The sequence below is a fragment of the Seriola dumerili genome, unplaced genomic scaffold, assembly GCF_002260705.1.
Source record: "Seriola dumerili isolate Sdu_G_001 unplaced genomic scaffold, Sdu_1.0 BDQW01000258.1, whole genome shotgun sequence".
Taxonomy (NCBI): domain Eukaryota; kingdom Metazoa; phylum Chordata; class Actinopteri; order Carangiformes; family Carangidae; genus Seriola; species Seriola dumerili.
The window spans coordinates 1,856,415-1,875,705 of NW_019174513.1; the positions used below are offsets into that span (position 1 = coordinate 1,856,415).

At 41.7% G+C, this 19,291-nt stretch overlaps 1 protein-coding gene across 1 annotated transcript; it reads right to left on the reverse strand.

Annotated features, from left to right (window-relative positions):
- Positions 1-790: 790 nt before the first annotated feature.
- LOC111230020 lies at positions 791-15,795 on the reverse strand. Its single transcript, XM_022756550.1, has 8 exons — positions 15,570-15,795; positions 12,972-13,009; positions 9,310-9,412; positions 7,476-7,700; positions 7,142-7,282; positions 5,124-5,434; positions 2,791-3,057; positions 791-1,399 (listed from the first exon to the last, which is right to left on the reverse strand). The coding sequence occupies exons 1-8, from the start codon at positions 15,793-15,795 to the stop codon at positions 1,181-1,183; spliced, it is 1,530 nt and encodes a 509-aa protein (XP_022612271.1). The 3' UTR covers positions 791-1,180.
- Between the last annotated feature and the right edge of the window lie 3,496 nt (positions 15,796-19,291).

The window sequence follows — 19,291 nt, forward strand, 5'->3', positions numbered from 1 at the left end:
CGCGACTACGTCTGTGGAAAAAAAGCAGCTGAGGGTTCGTGTTGTTGTTAAGTGGCTCGGTTTTGGTTGTCGGTGGTGCTGAAAGCTTTCAGAGTGGGAACTGGGTAACGTCAACAGTCCAAAGGCAACCTCTGATCTGTTGGATTGCATCAGTGCAAAGGAGATTTGCTTATGCAGCTCTGTCTTTATTTCTCTGCTCAAGCCCACCGCAGGTCCACTGTGGCCCCACCTGGGATACTACGGTTCAGTGCAAAGTCTATACAGTGCTGTATAGTACAGGTACTCCATAGTATTCTGAAGAAACATGCATACAGAGAGACAGAGTAGGAAGCACACTATCTTACAGTACAATCCTTATCTGTGCAGTGTTCAGTGTGTGCAGTCAGAGGGACAGGCCTGTCCCTGGGTTGTGCCTCAGGCGTCCTGGTGCCACAACATCATAGAGGACTTTATTTTAGAGGGTTAAACTGCATTTCACTGAAATGCATTATCTGAGCCTACTTTCATTTTATGTGAAATTGTCTGGGTGGCCATTTTTAAAGTATACTGTGTGTGTTTGATGCAACAGATGATCAAATGAATTTGATTAAACACTATCTAATATGTTGAGTAACAGCTGTAAACAGAGTAGTTCTCCCATAGGAAAACTGTTATATCTTATCATACACTTATACATAGATTTTTCTTGTGTTCTTTTTTTTTTTTTTTGCTTTATTACAAAATTATTCTTATTATAATGTTTTATTATGTTAGATTTTCATTATCATTATAAGACGATGACAGGGTCAAGTTGCTTGTCTTCATAAAAAGCATGCATGTTTCCATTCCCCTCCTCCTCAACTCAGCGTGGTTTCATTTCTCTGATGGAAATGTCTGTCAGTTGGTGCTCCTCCTCCTCTTCCTCTTCAGTTTCTCCGTCCTCACTCCTCTCTTCTTTTACCTTTGGGATGTAAGGCTTACAAAGAAATAGGTGTCCTTTGTTGCATCAGCTTATGTCTCATAAAGAGTCCACTTCCAAATCTGTTTCTCACCGTTTTGAAGAATTTGTCTCGCAACCAAAAAGTCGTGTTTGTGATACCTGAAAAGGAACAGATTAATAGATATATGTTGTATTATTACGCTCATTCCTTGCTGACTTCCTGGTCAGTTTGTAGTAAGGAGTCTCTTGACAGCCAGGAACTCAGTTGGTTGCCATGGAAGCGGCCTGCCCCTCCTCCTCCTCCTCTTCCTTCTCCTCCAGTGTCTGAATGAGGCCGGAGGTGACATCGGAGGCCTTCCGCTCTGTGATTGGCTCTGCTGGCGGTTGCCCGGGACTACTGCCTCCAGAGGCATCCCCTTGTTGCGTGGGCGGAGTCAACGTGACAGACTCTGGCTCCATGCACAGTGTGACCTCCTCCTCCTGGTCAGGAAAGACAGAGCCAAACACGCAGCAGGTTCAGTCAGCTTATGTCACATACAGAAGCAGTTTAGCCATACATTGACTTTGCACCATTAATGACTAGTTAACCATCGCAACATAAGAGTAACATAGTCTGGACTTGAATTAACTACTAACTACAAGTCCTAAATCAGCTGATGTCTCTTCCAGGAAACGATGTGATGTGATGTGATGAGTAATTACATTCAATATTTAGTGGCCATTAATGTGCGTTGTGTTTTCATAATGAAATCACAGTTATATGGTCGTGCAGTTGTGAGTAGGGATAGCTATGTGATAGCTTTGCGGTAGCTATGGAAAACCTGTTTCCAAGGTCAAGACTCAACTTCCATGCTGAGTTTCTTTCTTGTTGGTGTGTTCAAGAAGCTTGAAAAGCTTTGCACTCATAGGCTATGTCTTTGGGAAATCAACTGCAGCAACATGGTCGTCATGAAGGGGATGTATAACATTGCTAGTTTTGTGCAAATTAGCATTGCATTTCTGTAAAGCTGAGGGACTCACAAGAAACGGATTTTAAAAAAAAAGTCTGGTCACAATTGAAGCAGCAGAGGCAGAAATATTCTGATTCTTTGGTTTCTAGTATAAGTCAAGCTCCAAAAACACTGGATCCTACAATGCCTACATTATGCACCTCATAAGCACCTTTCATTAGATCACCCCTGCATGCTGAATGTCCACTTCTTTCAAATCCAACAGTTCCAGTTTCTAACACAGGCAAGTCTCAAGGTCAAGCCAAGGTTTTTTTTTTTTTTTTTTTAATTTTAGAAATCTCCCTCCAGAGCCACAAAGGACATCATACAACTACTTTCACAGGCTGAGTGTCCCTTTACAAAGGTTGGTGGTCAGAAGCAAACTCCCAAGTTCTTATGCGGCAATTACTCCACTTCATCTTAAAGGTGAAGGTGACTGCAAGTTAATGTCTTTCCGCTGCCTTCGACTACTCTCTCTACTTATTGATTAATATAGTATTTTCTTATATTACTTGTTGAATTGTTCTATTAAATGTGTGAAAATTGCCAAACACAGTTTCTCAGAGCCCGAGGTAATGTCATCAGATTTTGTTGTTGTCCAGCCAGCAGATATTCAATGTACAAAAAACGATCAAAGAAAAACGGCAAATCCTCACATTTGAGGTAGAAACAGAGAATCTTTTTGATAAATTGCTTGATAAATTAGTTAAACTGTCATTAAAGATGTTGATTAATTTTGGGTCAATTAATCAACTAATCATTGGTAGTTCTAGGAATAATTTGGAAAGTACGTGTATAATGAAGGTAAATAAAACATTCACAGCTCAAATATTAATCCCTGAAGATGTAATTCTATGTAATCTAACCTCACTTTCACCTCACCTTGACCTCCTCCTCCGCCTCCTGCTGCTCCAGCAGTGGGGAGTGTTCTGTTCCCACCATGTCATCTCCAGAGGGGACGCAAAGGCTCGGCTCCACCACCGCCGCCACACCCATGTAGCCTCCGGCCTCCGTCTGATAGGCGTCCATCTGCCCTGTGTTCCACAGATCAACCAACGGAGGGTGAACAGAATGGACCAGACTGTGGATGGTGCTGTTGGGCGTCGCTTGCAAAGAGTGGTTGGTGCTGTGCAGCCTGTGCTCCAGAGACTAGAAACACAAAGGATGAGAGTGTGATCAGGAAGAAACGTGATATGTCTGCATCCAGTTTTCCACCTCAAGTGTATCTTCCATGACAGACTAACACGTCAGAGGTAAGACAGAGTCGTGCATTTGTCATAAAACACAAGCCTTGGTGTTGGCAGCCAAGAAAATACTTCAGCAAGCCAATCCAGCACACAGTATATAGTTTACAGTGTAGCACTTACTGACTGTGCAGTGATCAATACTGCTTTCTTTGAGCAGATAAGCAGCTCTTTTTGATTTACACTATATACAGTTGCAAGAAAAAGTATGTGAACCATTTGGAATTACTTGGTTTTCTGTATTGATTGGTGATAAAATATGATCTGATCCGGTCAGAAATGTAGACAAACACTGTGTCCCTGCACCTGCTTCAGCTCAGACATATTCTCAGGATGTCTGGTGTGAGCGTCTCTCTTCAGGTCAGTCCACAGCATCTCTACTGGATTATGGTCTGGGCTCTGACTGGGACACTCCATCAGGTGGATTTTCTTTGTTTGAAGTCATTCTGTAGTAGATTAACTTTGATGTTTAGGGTTCTATCTATCTGTCTTTGCCCTGCTGCATCACCCAAACTCTCCTGAGCTTCAGCAGGCGGACAGACACTGATAAACTTGGGAATGCTCCCTCCACCATGCTCCACCTTTGGGATGATGTTTTGATGTTGGTATGCAGCGCCTTTTTTTTCTCACTATACAGTGCTGCATGTTCTCCCTAAACAATTCAACCTTAGTTTTATGAGTCCATAAAGCATTTCCCCAGGAGTGTTGTGGAGGGTCAAGGTGCTCTTTGCCAAACGTCAGAGGCACAGTGATCTTTTTTTGGGAGAGCAGCGGCTTCCTCCGTGGTGTCCATGGCAGGACAACATGCTCCAGGCAACCATGCGCCCTGATTTGTGTATCATAGACTCATGAACAGAGATGTTAACCAGCTCCAATGATTCCTTCAAGCCCTCAGCCGTTACTCTCAGGTTCTTTGTTATGTTACTAAGCATCCTGCGTGGTGCTTCTGGAGCCATCTCAGCTGGGCGTCCGCCTCTGAGTAGCCACAGAACTAAATCTTCTCCATTTATAGACAGTTTATCGGACTGTGGGCCGATGAATATCTAAACTCTGCGAGATGACTTTGTAACCTTTTCAGCTTCATGCAAATCAACTTCAAATCAATCTTTTTTATAAAGCATGTTTCAGCAGGCTAAAAATGTTTATCTATTTTTTTATAAGTCAAAGTTCACATACTTTTTCCAGCCCACACTGTTGAATGTTTGAGTGATGTTTTCAATATGGACAAGAACAATACAGTGATCTGTGTGTTGTTAGTTCAAATAGATTGTGTTTGTTCATTATTGTAACTTAGATGAAGATCTGACCAGATTCGCTGACAAATTTATACATAAATGGAGCTCATTCCAAAGGGTTCGCTTTCTTTTTCTTGCCACTGTATGAGGCTTATCATTTTAATTTGTCTGCAATTTTCAGTCTAAAGCTAAAACCAATATTTCTTTTTCAGTGTGAGTAGTTTATGAGCACTGGGAAATCTATTTGGAAATCAATTCTTCAATTACATTATTTACAGTATTTATTATTATTATTTTCTTTAACTTTATTTTGATTATATGTGCAATATGTTCAATTGGATTACTCCTTGTTGAAAGAGATTTACGTTTTTGCATGTTTTACAGGATAATCATTTACTAAAACAGACTGTGGGTTATGAATTAATGATTTAAGTGGGAAATTCCCATTAAGATACACTTTTCCTTATAATTTATACCAAATTACACAGTCCTTTATAGAAACCTTCCTATCAATGTACAGTTGAACAACAGTTACTTTCTAGGAAATTGTAGTTAACTTTCAAACCTATAAAATAACATTTCTTAAGGAGCCATGAAAAACCAAATTTCTTTAAAGCTGAATGTGACTTACGAGTTTATCTAATTGATTTTGAGAACAGTTTCATAAATCCAGGAGTTACAGACACAAGAGGACCATGTAAATCTTGAATTAAAGTTGCTGCTCTCCATCAGTCACCTGCTGTTGCTGATACTGCAGGAGCTGCTGTTGCTGGTAGTGCTGGATCTGTTGGATCTGCTGCAGCTGCTGCAGTTGACTCTGCTGCTGGAGACTGAACTGCTGCTGCTGTTGCTGCGACAGGAAGTGAGCCGCCGCCTGCCCATCGTACCCGTCGGTCCCCATAACGTAGGAGCCAGCAGGGGGAGATGCCACACCAGAGGGATCGTTGTTGATCGGCTCCCAGGCATCAGAGGAGGAGAGGCAGTAGTGGCCCTGGGAGACGTATGTGTGAGGCCACACCTCTGCTGACGAGTGGTGCAATATCTGATCTGGAAAAAATGAGAAATGCAGCAGCTGCTATTACTGCTCTTCAGACTGGTAGAATTGGTGAAAACAGGAAGACAGTGTGGTAGAGTTTTGATCAGGTTTCAGGACCAAAAAGCACAATAGATTAAATCATCTTGATATAATATCAAGAAATATAAAAGCAGAGAAATCATGACATGATGCTGCTGTTGTTTTGTTTTAATTCAGAACTTTACTGGAACAAAATCAGACACAGATCATTGTTGGTCTGGTAATACATCCGAATGTTATAGGCTGAAATATCCAGCCTCTAATGACCAGCAAATTTAGCTTGTAATTTAGCTAAGCTTTAGTAGTAACAATACTGACATAATTTTTATTTTATTTGAACACTTTTAATTGTATTTGGATAATTTGTTAAGAAGAGTTTGAGTGGGGCAGACTAACTGAGTTTGAATGTTGGCTCTGATCTGTCCTGCTGAAAAGAGTAAATAGGTTTGACAGGGATCCAGATCCAAAAACTCAGCAGAAAAGTCTCCACACTGGCTGAATAAGTGTTATGACAGAAACTCTCTGGCACGCCTTACACTGTTGATTCATCACTTGTGTCAAACTGTATAATGCAGACACAGCTTTGATTTTGTGCAGTTTATCTTTCTCTCAAGAGAAGTGTATAAATTGGGCCCGGGAGTAAACACTGCCACACACTTTCACCCCGTGATAAAGGTTTATTTGCTTAAAAATGATGAAATAATTTGATGCAAATGCAGTAATGAAGCATCATGTCCTTGAGGACGTTTATATCTTACAGCAACAAAGAACTCATTATAATTGTCTGCACCTCTAACCTCATGAGCAGAAAAAGTTTGCATGGAGGATACATTGTTGTAAATGTCTAAATGTCCAAAGTCACTGTTGAAACAGATGCAGTGGCTGGGTTTGCCTTCAAACAGTCCATGTTTGAAAATGTGAAGTTACTAATGAGGGGACCCTCCAGCCTGGAGAGAGGAGATGGAACGGTATGTTCTCATTACTAAGCAACATGACACATGGTATACTGCAAGCTGCCTGTCTGCGCCTACACAAACACTAACATTTAACACCGTGTTTTTTAAAAGCTCGCTCGCCATATACCATCATAATTACTCTTTGAAACATACATTCTTTATACACAATTATATAATTTCATGAAATATATCCTAATGTATGCCTGTTGTCAACAGTAACCAACATTACTTGTACGCTACTTGAGTATTTACATTTTATGCCACTTTTTACTTCTACTCCGCTGCATTTGCAGAGGAAAATATTCTAATTTTAACTCCTGATGAAGTAAAATATGACTCACTGTTTTAGATTTGACGACCCATTAGTAGACAAAGTAGTGGAAATTTGTTTTTACAACATAAAATCCTGCATTCTAAGTAATTCATATAACAATAATATATAATAATAATATAATAATATACACTGATGGGGGTTATTTTGCTGTTTTGGTTACACTACTACTGTATGTTAACTCGAGTTAAATTTTGAATGCAAGGCTTTAATTTGTAGTGGAACATGCTACAGTCACTTAAGTAAAACATCTTAATACTTCTTCTGTAGCCTATTGCATATTTCCTTATAGCATGTTGTCCATTTATTTTAAAATACGTACCATATTACAACATAATTAATGAATATTAGATTCTTTAGTTTAGGCTGCAGTCATATTTGTTGTCCTTTACCTCGACTGGTGATGCTATCCTGGTTGACCTCGCTCAGATGAGCCACGCTGCCCTGGTTTGACCCGGACCGCGGGCTCTCTCCATCCATCGATGACCACGCTAGAAGTGTTGCCTCTGAGATGGCAAACTGCTGCAGGATACCTGAGGTCAGAATTCAAAGGGTCAGTCAGGACCACTGTGAGGACCTGCGTCATGTTTAATTGGCTGAATAACTGGCGTAAATCCCACACAGTGAGGTGGTGAGCACATAATTCTGCTGATGAAGGTCAACACGCTCTGTGGGGTGCCTGCCGCGCGCGCGCGTGTGTGTGTACGTGCGTGTGTGTTTCCAAACCTGCAGCGAAACGGGCCTCCTTCTCTCCATCGCTGAGGTCACTGTACGCATCGTTTTCCAGCCGCCGCTCCTTTTCCCGCTCCTGAGTGGTGATGCGGGACTGGGGGATGCCCCCCGCACCCACCGTCTGCATACCCCAGTTTTGCCATTCGATCATATGGGCGACACGACCCTGAGCCATGGCTGTGGGCTTGGTTACTCTTTCCTTCATGGTGCGGGTCACCCCTGGAAGTGTAGAAAGAAGTGGGACAGAGGAGGGAGCAGAGGGAGGAAGGACACGTGTGGTGAGGGGAAGGATTAGAGGACGTGAAAGATTAAAGGTTGATACAAGGGTGAATGGACGAGTTTGAGGGAAAATGGAGAAGAACGTGAAGGAGTAGGTTTTGAGGAGAAAGAAAAGGGAGGGAGAGAAATATCATAGATGTTATTATCAAGTCTATATTACATTTTGGTCATGGGAGCTGTGATGACCAATGAAAACATGGACATCCAGTAGGGTTGGACTGATGAACGGGTCTGAGTTAAATGGCTGATATAATAGGAAGTGAGTGTTGACCTCTATGATGCAGGTCATTTTATTGTTATTGTATTATTAATAATTAATCACACGTGTGCATAGATGTGTATGATAATAATTAAGTGTTATCAGCAACAGTTTTTCAAATAAGAATTTTACTCTCCCATTTTGTAGAAATGTAAATATATTGAATATTTGCATGAAATATTGTCTATTGGCAGCCTCAAATAAAGACAAATCTGTATAAATAAAAAACATTATCAGTCGAATCCTACTATTCAAAAGCCTGTTCTTTTAATGAGGGTCTTCATGAACATGGATTAGCTAAATGACAAGGATTGTGGAGGTGGCATTCACATGTTTAATGACACTAAGCCCCCGCCTGTTCACACTACATGGAGGAGTGGACGCAATGGATGTGTCTTGTCTGACAAGGGTGCATCATGGGATGGGGTAGGTTAATTGGGGTGAGGTGGCTGTGTGGCATGAGTAATGAGAGGTTGCCGTGTTGACATGATAGCTTTCACACCTCTGTTAATCTGAGCTGGGTAAGCAGAAAACTGCTCTCTTTCTCCTCGCCGTCTGTCTGAGAACTTAACTCATTCAATCACTGTAGTTCATACTTTTTTCTTTTTAAAGAAGAAATTCATTTCCTGCTACCAAGCAAATACCAGCTGATGTCTCTGCATAATGGCTACGCTCCATATTTCATGTGATCATCATATGATGACACATACTGTAAATCCCTGGTTCTTTGATTCTCTCTGATGGTGGCGCATGGAGATGAGATTTATGAATAAATTATAGGAATAAATTATAGGACAAATCACTACCACACCACACAGTGCACCAACTGCACTTCATTACACTGCACTGCAATACATTTCACTGCACTCAAATAAACTGCACTGCACAAAACAGCTGGATTAAACCAAAGACACTGCACTAAAAGGAAACACTACACTGTACTTAATTCTGTTTAACACAGCACTTTACACAGTTCAAAACATCCATAGTAATACTTGTTCATTACACCACAATTTCACAACCACTTAACATGTAAAGAAACTACACTTCCCGCTCACCACTCACCTTTTCTTAGAGAAACAAGCTGTATGATGATGCATTGTGTGTGTTGTGTTATTCAGGCTGAATTAATTCCATCAATGACTCAAGAGGAGCCATTGACAAATGTTATCGCAGTGTGAAGAGGAAGTGATTCAGGGGAACCCGTTTCGGGTACCATGCTGACTCTAGCGCCCACCGAGGACGGAGCCAACATGGGGTCAGTTTACCAGTTACAGCACAGACACACACCTGACACACCTGACAGTGAAGACTTAGCCAGTGCCCCGATGCCATAGGCATTTGAGTTCCTCTTGAGCCTCGGCAGAATTGATGTGGTGTCTTCCATAGACAGCTAGGGGAAGAGAAGAGAAAGGAATGGAGGAGGGGAAAAAGTGTGGAGAAAAGGATAGTATGGCAGGTGTGACAGAGCACACGAAGACATCGAGACGGTGCGTGTTAAAGAGGGGTGAGTGGAGAGGAGAAGTGATGGAGATGTTGAGTTATTACAAAAGATAAAAATCTGCATTACCCAAATCCTGATTCCAACTTACTGTGTTCGTTTTAAAATTCTGTCCCAATAAGTGATTCTGATTGTGCTCACTACCGTGCACCACTACGATAAAACCGAAAGAGATCGAGTGTAAAGCCAAGGTGGAGGGAGGTTGTGAAGGGAAAGAGAGAGCTGATTGCTAAAGGGTGAGTTAAATCAAACCAGGTGAAAGAAACAAACAGAAAGAGAAAGAAAAGTAGTAGATGAAGGAATGGTGTCACAACACTTACATTGATTCCTTCCCATGAAAATTCTGAACGTCCATGCTAAGGGAGAGAAGTAGGAGGAGAGAGGGATGGGGAGAGAGTAAGAGAGTGACAGGACAGAGAACATTGACATGCATGGAAGGGGAGATGGGAGTAGGCACAAAGAGAGGAGGGGCCGGGGGTGGGGGTGGAGGGGTGGGGGGGGGTTGGTGGGTTGCACGTTGGACATGCAGAGGAAGATAAAGAAATAAAGAGAAAGGAGAGGGGGGAAAAAAACAAGAGACAGATACACAGGATTTTCCAGGAACGAGGAAAAGCAAGAGTCAAGGACCAGAATGACAGGGAGAAGGGAGGGGATTAAACAGGGATCAGTTTATATTTGCTTAGTTATGTATAGCAGAGTGAATACGCTACAGATGAATGACTCGTCTTCTCTGGTTACATGTGCTGCCAAAAACACTGAAAGCCAGCGGAAAAATCGTGTGTGTGTGTGTGTGTGTGTGAGAGAGAGAGAGAGAGAGAGAGAGAGAGAGAGGGAGATGTCAGCGCTGTGTTGAATAGTATCTGATGCAACAGACAGACAAGGGACTGTGGGCAGTGTGTGTGTTTATGTGTATGTCTGTCTGTGTGTGTGTGTCTTTGTGTGTGTGTGTGTGTGTGTGTGTGTGTGTGTGTGTGTGTGTATTTGAAGGCAGATGCTGGGGACAGAGCAGATAAGCAGCAGCCTCTGCCACACACACTTCTCTCTATCAGCTGGACTGACAGTAACTAGACCGGGGACATTGTTGGGTTAGTGCCTGTGCTGAAATGTTTTCACCTTCCTGTCCATATAAACAGACAGATGAGGCTGAGCAAAAATAAATGAGTGAATAAACTTTGATGGAAATATAACACTCGCCCCCAACATTTATTATATCGTTTCTCTAAAACTATATTTTCTTCACTCAAATTAGTTTAAACTCTGTCTCAAAGGCGCCCATATCTCCATATATTTGAATCTCTGCAATGTAAACTACAGAGGTGGAACATGTGCTCAGTTTGACATTTTGTGCTCATTTGCAAGTTGCCACTCTCATGTCGGTACTGTGCATATGAAGCCACAACTAGCAGCTGGTTAGCTTAGCTTATCTTATTTTAGCATAAAGACTGGAAACAAGGGGAAACAGCTAGCTTGGCTCTGTCCAAAGCAAAGAAAACCCACTTACCAGCACGTCAAAAGTTATTAGCACATTATATATACATCTCATTTGTTTAATCCATACAAAAGCCTTCTAACTGGAGTCTTATCATCACTGTTAGTTTGCCAGGCAACCAGCAGACAGACAGTTTCTGCGTCCGACCCCGAAATAGTCTGGACTTTGGCATATAAACCCCATAAAAAACAAAAACATGAAGTTTTTAAACTTTTTTCCACCGTTTTTTTGTGCAGAATAAAGAAGAAACACCATGATAATTACTGAGTTTCAGAGGTGCTGGTCGGTGGATTTTGTTAACTTCGGATAGAGCTGGGCTCGCCGTTTCCACGTATCCAATCTTTATGCTAAGTTAAGCTAACCAGCTGGTGGTTGTACCTTCATATTACCATATATAGACATGAGAGTGGTGTCGATCTTCTCAGCAAACTCAGCAAATAAGAGCATTTCCAAAAATCTCAAACTATTCCCTTAAATAGGTACCACAATGTAAAATATACTTTGCTTCGAGTGAAAGTCCTGCATTCAAAATTTGAGTATTATCAGGAAAATGTACTTCAAGTATTAAAAGCAAAAGTACTCATGATGTTATATTATTATATTTATTATGTAATTTTTGTATTGTTACCAGTGCTGTTACGTGTAGGCAGCATTTTAACATTGTAGCTGCCACAGAGCTCATTTTAAATACTTTATATATTGTTCTGTAATTTGATCTCTAATGAACCATATTTTTATGCTGAATTTTTACTTTTTATGTAAAATCTCAATCTGAAGAGTAACTAATATTCTCAAATAAATGTAGCAGGAGTAAAAAGTGAAATATTTCTCTCTGAATTATAAGAAGTACGAAGGAGCATTAAGTGTAAATACATTAGTACTTAATTGTGTTTAATACTTCATTCCACCCGTCAACAGACTGTAAAATGTAAAGAGTAGGTAATTTAATGCTGAATGACATAATGAGGGAAAGAGACTACCAGGGCAGTGTTCACTATCTCGATCAGCTACATGCTGCATGTATACAGATAACTCAGCTTAATCAATATCAGCCTCCTTCCGTTCTTTTTTTTCACTCCTTCTTTTTCAAGGAATTCTATTCTTTGCTCCCACTTCCTCCCTCTCTGCCTCTTCGCTCATCTCTCTCTCACTTGTTTTCTTCCTCTCCCTCCACAGGAGTGGGTGTGATGAGAAATTTTACACACTTGACTGGTAGAGCTGGGCCCCCTCAAGCAGCTTTTCTTATGTTCCTTCCGATAGCCCTGACAATACTGATGTGTGTGTGTTGCTGTTTTCTTTTTTCCTCTCCGTAGGACCGAAGGGCATCCTAGGGCACAATGCATAAATAAATGATTGAATCAGTCCACAGTGCATTTGGTGGAAAAGTAGAGTTCTCTACGTTTTAGTCCAAAATGGTTCCCTGTCCTGTGTCCTGTCTCAGAGGGATCAGTTTTAGAGTATGGGATCAGTATAGCAGCAGGAGAGGAGAAGGAAAGGAGAGGAGAGGAGAGGAGAGGAGAAGGAGAACAGAAGAGGATATATAATGGTGTGTAAGAAGTTGGAGAAAGAGGGAGTGATGCCTCTGTTGTTTTGCTTTGAACCAGCACGGTCCATGAACATCAAGCAACAGACGTAATAGCAACAGCAATGAGCCAACCAAACCAGCAATTGTTCAGTCTTCCAGCAACACCACCCCATCATGGCTTGGGGTAGTGTAGTGGAAGGTAAGCGATTGACATTGACATGATGTGTGCTCCTCTACTAATCTACTAGCATAAGCACCTTGAGTTACAGAGAGCTAGTGGGGTGAGCTGCTTCTAAAAGCAGCAGCTCATCGTGTAGCTGCCTGTGTAACTGCTTTTCAATCAGCGGCCATGTTGGTTCCTCAGGTGGAGCGGCAACTGTCCACTGTCAGAGGAAGTCAACAAGAGTGGTGAGCCAGAGGCATCGCTGAGGACTTACCTGCTCCCCATCCTTCTGGACTGGCACGCCATCTGCCGCTGAGAGCAGGGTAAAGGAAGGGAGAGAGGAAGACAAACAGAGAGAGAGAAGAAATGTCAATTTTTACTCTTTCTATTTAACTCAAATCTTCAATCAAATCAGACAAGGAGCCTTGCTGCCACTAATCTACCACTCCTAACATCCATGAAGCCTGTTCAGAAAGGAAGCTAGATAAAAGCTTCCTTTTCTGAACAGCCTTTATTCCTCTGAGTGAATTTCTGTTGTGTCTCTCTGTTCTAATCCTCTCTGTGACATGTCTTTTCCCACAGTGTCAAAATCCCTACATTCCCTCTTCTTTTTTCCCTTTTATTTTTAACAATGTTTAACACTCCTCCCAAAAAAGAACAGCAAATACCCAAAATATTTCTTATTAAGATAAATATATGAACAACAATAAACACAACAAATTAGTTTTTCCATGAAATCTAGCAGGTAACCCCAAATGTATTAAAATTCATTAGAGGTTTTCCTAAAATTGCATATATTTAAAAAAAACAAAAAAAAAACACAATGTAACAATTCATTAAACTACAGAAAAACAGAGGGGAGATTACTTTCAACAAAGTGCAATACACTTATTATTGTGTTCTGATTTGTTCATTATTCACATCTGTGAAATCACCACATCTGATTAATGATGTTTCTGGCTGCATTCCTTGAGCACATCAGTCCTTGAATACCGTTCTTTAAATATGACTGAAATTCTGTCATTTTGTCTTTAACACTAACTATTCTCAACAAGTGCATATACGTTGTTTGTCCGTGCCCTCTGATGCGACACATCGGATTATTTCCTGAAATAGCCCTATGGCAGCAGGAGATGCCAGAGATAAACTGTTAAAAATCGCTGTTGTTTTTATGATGTGACAATTGAATGTAAATGTCATTTTGGGGCTTTTGCTGAAATGACTGATGCTGTCTGTCGCTTAACAACAAAACATAACCATGGGCCATAATAAGCTGCTTGCACAAATGACCTATAAGGTCATTTTTACAGCAGTCAGACAGTCTCTCTATTTTACAACTCACCACTCCTCCATCATCACCATGACCTCCAGGATGTCTAGGAGATTCAACTGAGAGTTTCCATAATGACATGAGTCTAAGCTTTCTCCATTGATGGAGTCTAATCGCTATTTAGTCTTTTTCTCCTTTCTTCCTCTACATGTAAATGACACCTGCACACTGCTTAATAATGGCCTATCCAAAGTAAGTGGATGATCATACACAAAACCATCCATCCAGTCATCTGAAATACATGTTCTCTGTTGGATAAATGAATGTTATTATCCCTCCTCTTCCCTGGCTGTCCAAATCCTAATTAAAACATTGGTTTAATTAGAAAGACTGTACTGGTAATGGAGTTTAAACACATCTGTAGTCTCTAGGTGCCTGCTCTCTGTATCAGAGGGTCTGTGCTCTATGTGTGCAAGTCTCTGAGGGGCTCACTCCTGTATCAGCACTCTGTGTGTCTGTATATATGTGTGTGTGTGTGTGTGTGTGTGTGTGTGTGTGTGTGTGTGTGTGTGTGTGTGTGTGTGAGTGTGTTGCTGAGCCAATCACGTTTTCCACAGCTGCATTTGGCAATCGTGAGCAATTTCTCTGGAGCTCTGAGAAACACAGAGAGTTGATGGCTCTCTGGATGTCCAGTGATGTCTCTGACCCACTGACCCAGTGATTCAGAAACATCAGCTCAACTCTGTCTCTGTTGGGCTCTCAAATATTACCCTTCCCTCTGAACTCCATCCAGTCGCATCAGCTCATTGCAAGGGCAGGAGACGAGGGACAGACTTCATTCCAGAAATTGACCCTCTTTGCTTGCGCACGGGAAGGGTGTGCCAACTACAAATCAGGGCCACCTTGCTTCATTTGTACAGTTAATACAGTATTCACACCTCAGATGTCCTAATTTCAGTTTCTTCTTTGGCAAAGATTGTCATTGTAACCCCCTGGGTGATTTTGTTCATAAACCCTAGGATATTGTCCTTTATTTTCCATTTGTATAGTTACGTAACATCCTATAATATGTTATAAAGTGCTTAAATGTGAGTAACCATTTACATGGGGAGTAGTGTCAATTATAACGTTGAATGCAACATAAAAGTTTGTCCGTAAGGTACAGTCGCCTTCACGTGGTGAAGAGAGTGAGAAAATCTAACCTGTTTCTTTTATTCTCACGTACTATATTGCTATGTTGTATCCTAACTTCCTATTGGTCATTTATAAAGCAACGTCAAGTTCCTTGGTTACTGATTGGTCAGGGGGCGGGAGAACAGCAAGCTGTGGGGCGCAAAGATGTGTGAGAGCAGTTGATCAGATGTCGCTGCTTCGTCACTGCTCGGCAAGACAGCGGAGAAGAAAGGCTAACGAGGTGTTATCGTTGTCATTGTGCGTCACAGAGTGTAGTATGGACATAACGAAGCTCAGTGAGTTAAAGTCAGTGACATTTTGATTAACTACCGCGTTTTTAGCGTGTTGAAATAAGTGTGTTTCGTCTGAGTTACGAGCACGCTAGGCTAGCGCGCACGGACTTCGGACTTATTCAGCTCGAGCGCTAACCCTCGCTAGCACCTCGGTGGATATCATCATCCCGACGACGAGCCAGAGGAGACCAGATAGTGCACTGGGTGACCAGGTAAAACCCAGCTGCACCTCTGGCTACGAGGGAGGAGAGACCATCCACGGCCAAGGACTGGTGACAGGAGCATACCGCCCGGTTTCTTACAGGACAGAGGTAGACTGGACTGGGGTGAGTAACCCTGTCAAAAAGCGCGGACATAGTCATCGGCCGCCATCTTTAACGTGGCCCAACGCACACCCGCCACTTACAGGCTTGCATCGGGAGGTTTAATTTAATACACTCCACGCATTTTGTCATTTCTTTTTATATAGTGTGGGCCCACAATTATTGAATGTGTTGTTTTATGGTTTGAATGTTTTAAGGTTCAATATGTAGTTGAAGGTATTTTAGAATTACTAAAAGAGTAAAGGTAAAGGAGTTAAGAATAATTAAAGTAGTAACAGAGTAATTAAAGGATAGAGTGTTTTATGTGCTTCAACTCATGGTTTTGTGTTGAATAACAGTGTTAACTTCAATTTGAATCTATACCTTCCAATAGAGGGGAGAGGGTGAACAATTTGACTGTATTTGTTTGCTTTTACTGAGATTTTCCTATACAACGTGCTTAGGCCACAACCATATTATAATCGTGCAGTCATTGATATATATATTTTAAATTTTCTTATTCAGACCTAATTTTGGTTTAATAAATCATTTTATTTTTATGACTTGAAGACGGTTTAATGTGAATTATCATAGTTTCGGTGAAAGCTAAAGAGGGTTAAAGGGGCAGTAAAAGTGAGACCACACATAATGTTATAGTCTATTTACACAGTAGACATATTACACAGATAGTAAGTTAACGAAACTAGGCGCTGTTCATAAGACCAGTGAGTAGAACAGTGTTACATCTTTCTTTATCATCAGTTTGTGGTCTTTTTGTGGAATTTTTCCTATTACATGTATTATTTCCCGTTTTGTTTGATCCAGTTTCACTCCACTCGCTTTGTGTATTTCTTCTATAAGTTTTCCTATGCAACTCCACATCACAACAAAAGGTACATGAAGTCGCTGCATGTATAAACAGCTGTTTGGTTTTTACATTAACTGGGTAAATTTACTTTAAAGTGACACTCCACTGATTTTATGTGTCAATGCCATATTCCTAGTCAAGGGGAGTGCTACACAGCCTGAAAAACCAGATGTACAATGTCATCTGTAGCTCTGCTGGTATTACAGGGAAAACCTTTTATACAAAACTGTCAGAAGACATGTCCATTCACCAGAATAATAAAGTTGGATCTAGTTGAAAGATGCTATTGATTTTCTTTTGGAGCTTAACCTGTACTTGGGTCAAAAAGTCAGGGTATCATTTTATTATGTCACACAATTTTATGGGTATGCAATACTGCTGCTGGAATGGCTGGAGTGCCCCCATTAATATTAAATATTTGTCGGACATATTTCCAAGTTAACTGAAACTGGTAAAATGAATCTGATGTCAACCAAACTTGGCTCCAGTTTTACATGTAACAAGATCATTAAAATAGTGAACATTTCTTTTTTTGCATTATGGTCCATAAGGGTGTCTCAGTGAAGAAACTGATATTCTTTTATCAGTCTTTCAGTGGTCAACCGTTGTAAAATGGTGAGACAAACATGTCTTTGCTTATTTATGTTAAGGACCTGACATTAAAATGTAACATTGTTTAGATTGAAAATATTTCTTCCTTTGAAACTGAAGTGAAGCTGTTTTTGAAATATAATGTTATCTTTGAAAGTGAAATACACCATTCAAAGGCAAAAATATTGCAGTAAATGTTGTGTACACAGCCAATTATTGTGTTGACACTCTAAGTGCTTTAAAAGTGTTCAAGGGCACTAACAGCAGCTGTTAGTACTCGCTGCTCCGCTGCTAATCCACCGTTTTTCTATGACACTGTGAGAAACTGTGCGATCCTATGTGAGTGTGAATGAGGCATTTCAGTAAAAGAAAGGGGTTTGGATCAGCTGATGGACGCCCCCAACTGTAGAAGTAAAGACACTACTTTGCATCAGGGTTTGCCATTTTCAGAGGGGAGGGACATATTTCTATTCAAGCAGCACTATTAGAAATGAACTCTGTGTGACCTCAGAAAGAACAGTCAAGCGTGTTCGATTTTTGGCACTGTGGATTGCGGTATGAGATGGTTACTTATTGGCTGAAATCAGTTAGACAGAGAAATGTCTCATTTTCTGCCCGGGTGGGAGAGAGTGTCCCAGATTTCTTCTTCATGTGGGTTAAAAAATCTGCCCTGCGAACACAAACTATACATGAACATATATGCACACCCACATACATCAGGCCTCCAGCAACATACAGTATAATGAGTAGAGACACATACACAATGCCTGTACCTCTCTTCCTCTGTTTCTCTCCCTTTCTGTCACTTTGTCAGTCTCTGCTCTCGCCATCTCTCAGCCTCGTTTGGCCAATTAGTAGATTAGCAGTCACTCTCTCTCCCCACATGAATCACAATATGGCTCAAGAGTTCTCTGTACTGCAGCACTACAAACTACCATTGGGAAGCCCTCCAGCCTTCACACAACAACGGGCCAGAAACATTAAGTACAGATTGTGTACCTTTGTGGCTGTATGTGTATTATTTACTGTGTGAGGGCCTCTTATGAGATTACATCAAAGCTTTGATGTCTATATCATGCTGTGATTAGTCAGAGTTGTTCATAGCTCTCAGAATAGCTGTATAGATGATGGGTCAGTAGTCATTACCCAGCAACTCAGTGGTTTCTTAAACCATGGCACACACAGTATTTCTGCACTCTGGTAGGTGATGCTCTTGGGCTCTCAGCAGTACAGTAAGCAAATGCGTAATTCTGCTCCTGAGAAGACAGGCAGGATCCCTACTTGAGGAAACAGCAACAACAACAGAGCACATGACCAGAGCTCTGAGCCATCTTTTCTTCCCCTGGCGCTCTCCCTCCTCCCCCGCGCGCACACACACGCACACACACACGCACGCACACACACGCACACACACACACACACGCACACACACACACACACACACACACACACACACACACACATCGGTACGGCGCTGGATACCCCCCTGCGGTCATAGGGGAGCCAGGCTTAGCTCAGCTGAGGAGAAGGAGCGAGGAGGGAGGGAGGGAGTGAGGGAGGGCAGGGAGATGGAGGAGGAAAAAGAGGGAGCAGCGCGGCTATGCGTAACGAACAACCAAAGATCTGCAGCGGCTGCACTGTCAAGTCCAGCTCTGACTGGAGTGGCTTGACGGCTCCCGCTGAAGTAGGAAGCATTTGAGCATCATCTGTCTTTTTTACTCCCGTTGCCCTGCAGCAATAACGGCAAGGAACCAGGGGGCTTGGTGCTTGTTTACCGTGACAGCTGCAGTGAAGCTGGTTGCCACGATGGGGTACCGGCTTGGATGGCAGCCCTCTTACAACGATATGAGCAGATGCTGGGTGCCTCGGCTCCAAAGTTCAACAAGAACACAGCTGAGGACCAGAGCCCAGATGGTTGGGAGAGTTTGGTAAAGGAAATGGAGTTAAGTGTGTTTCAGGACATAATCCTCACACATGCAGCAGGTCTCGTGTACACCTGATGAGTTGCTGCCAATAACTTGGTGAAATGGCATTCCCAGTCTACATGCCCCTGTCAGTTGCAGGCCTGACATGCCTCATTAATCTGCTTAGGCGTGA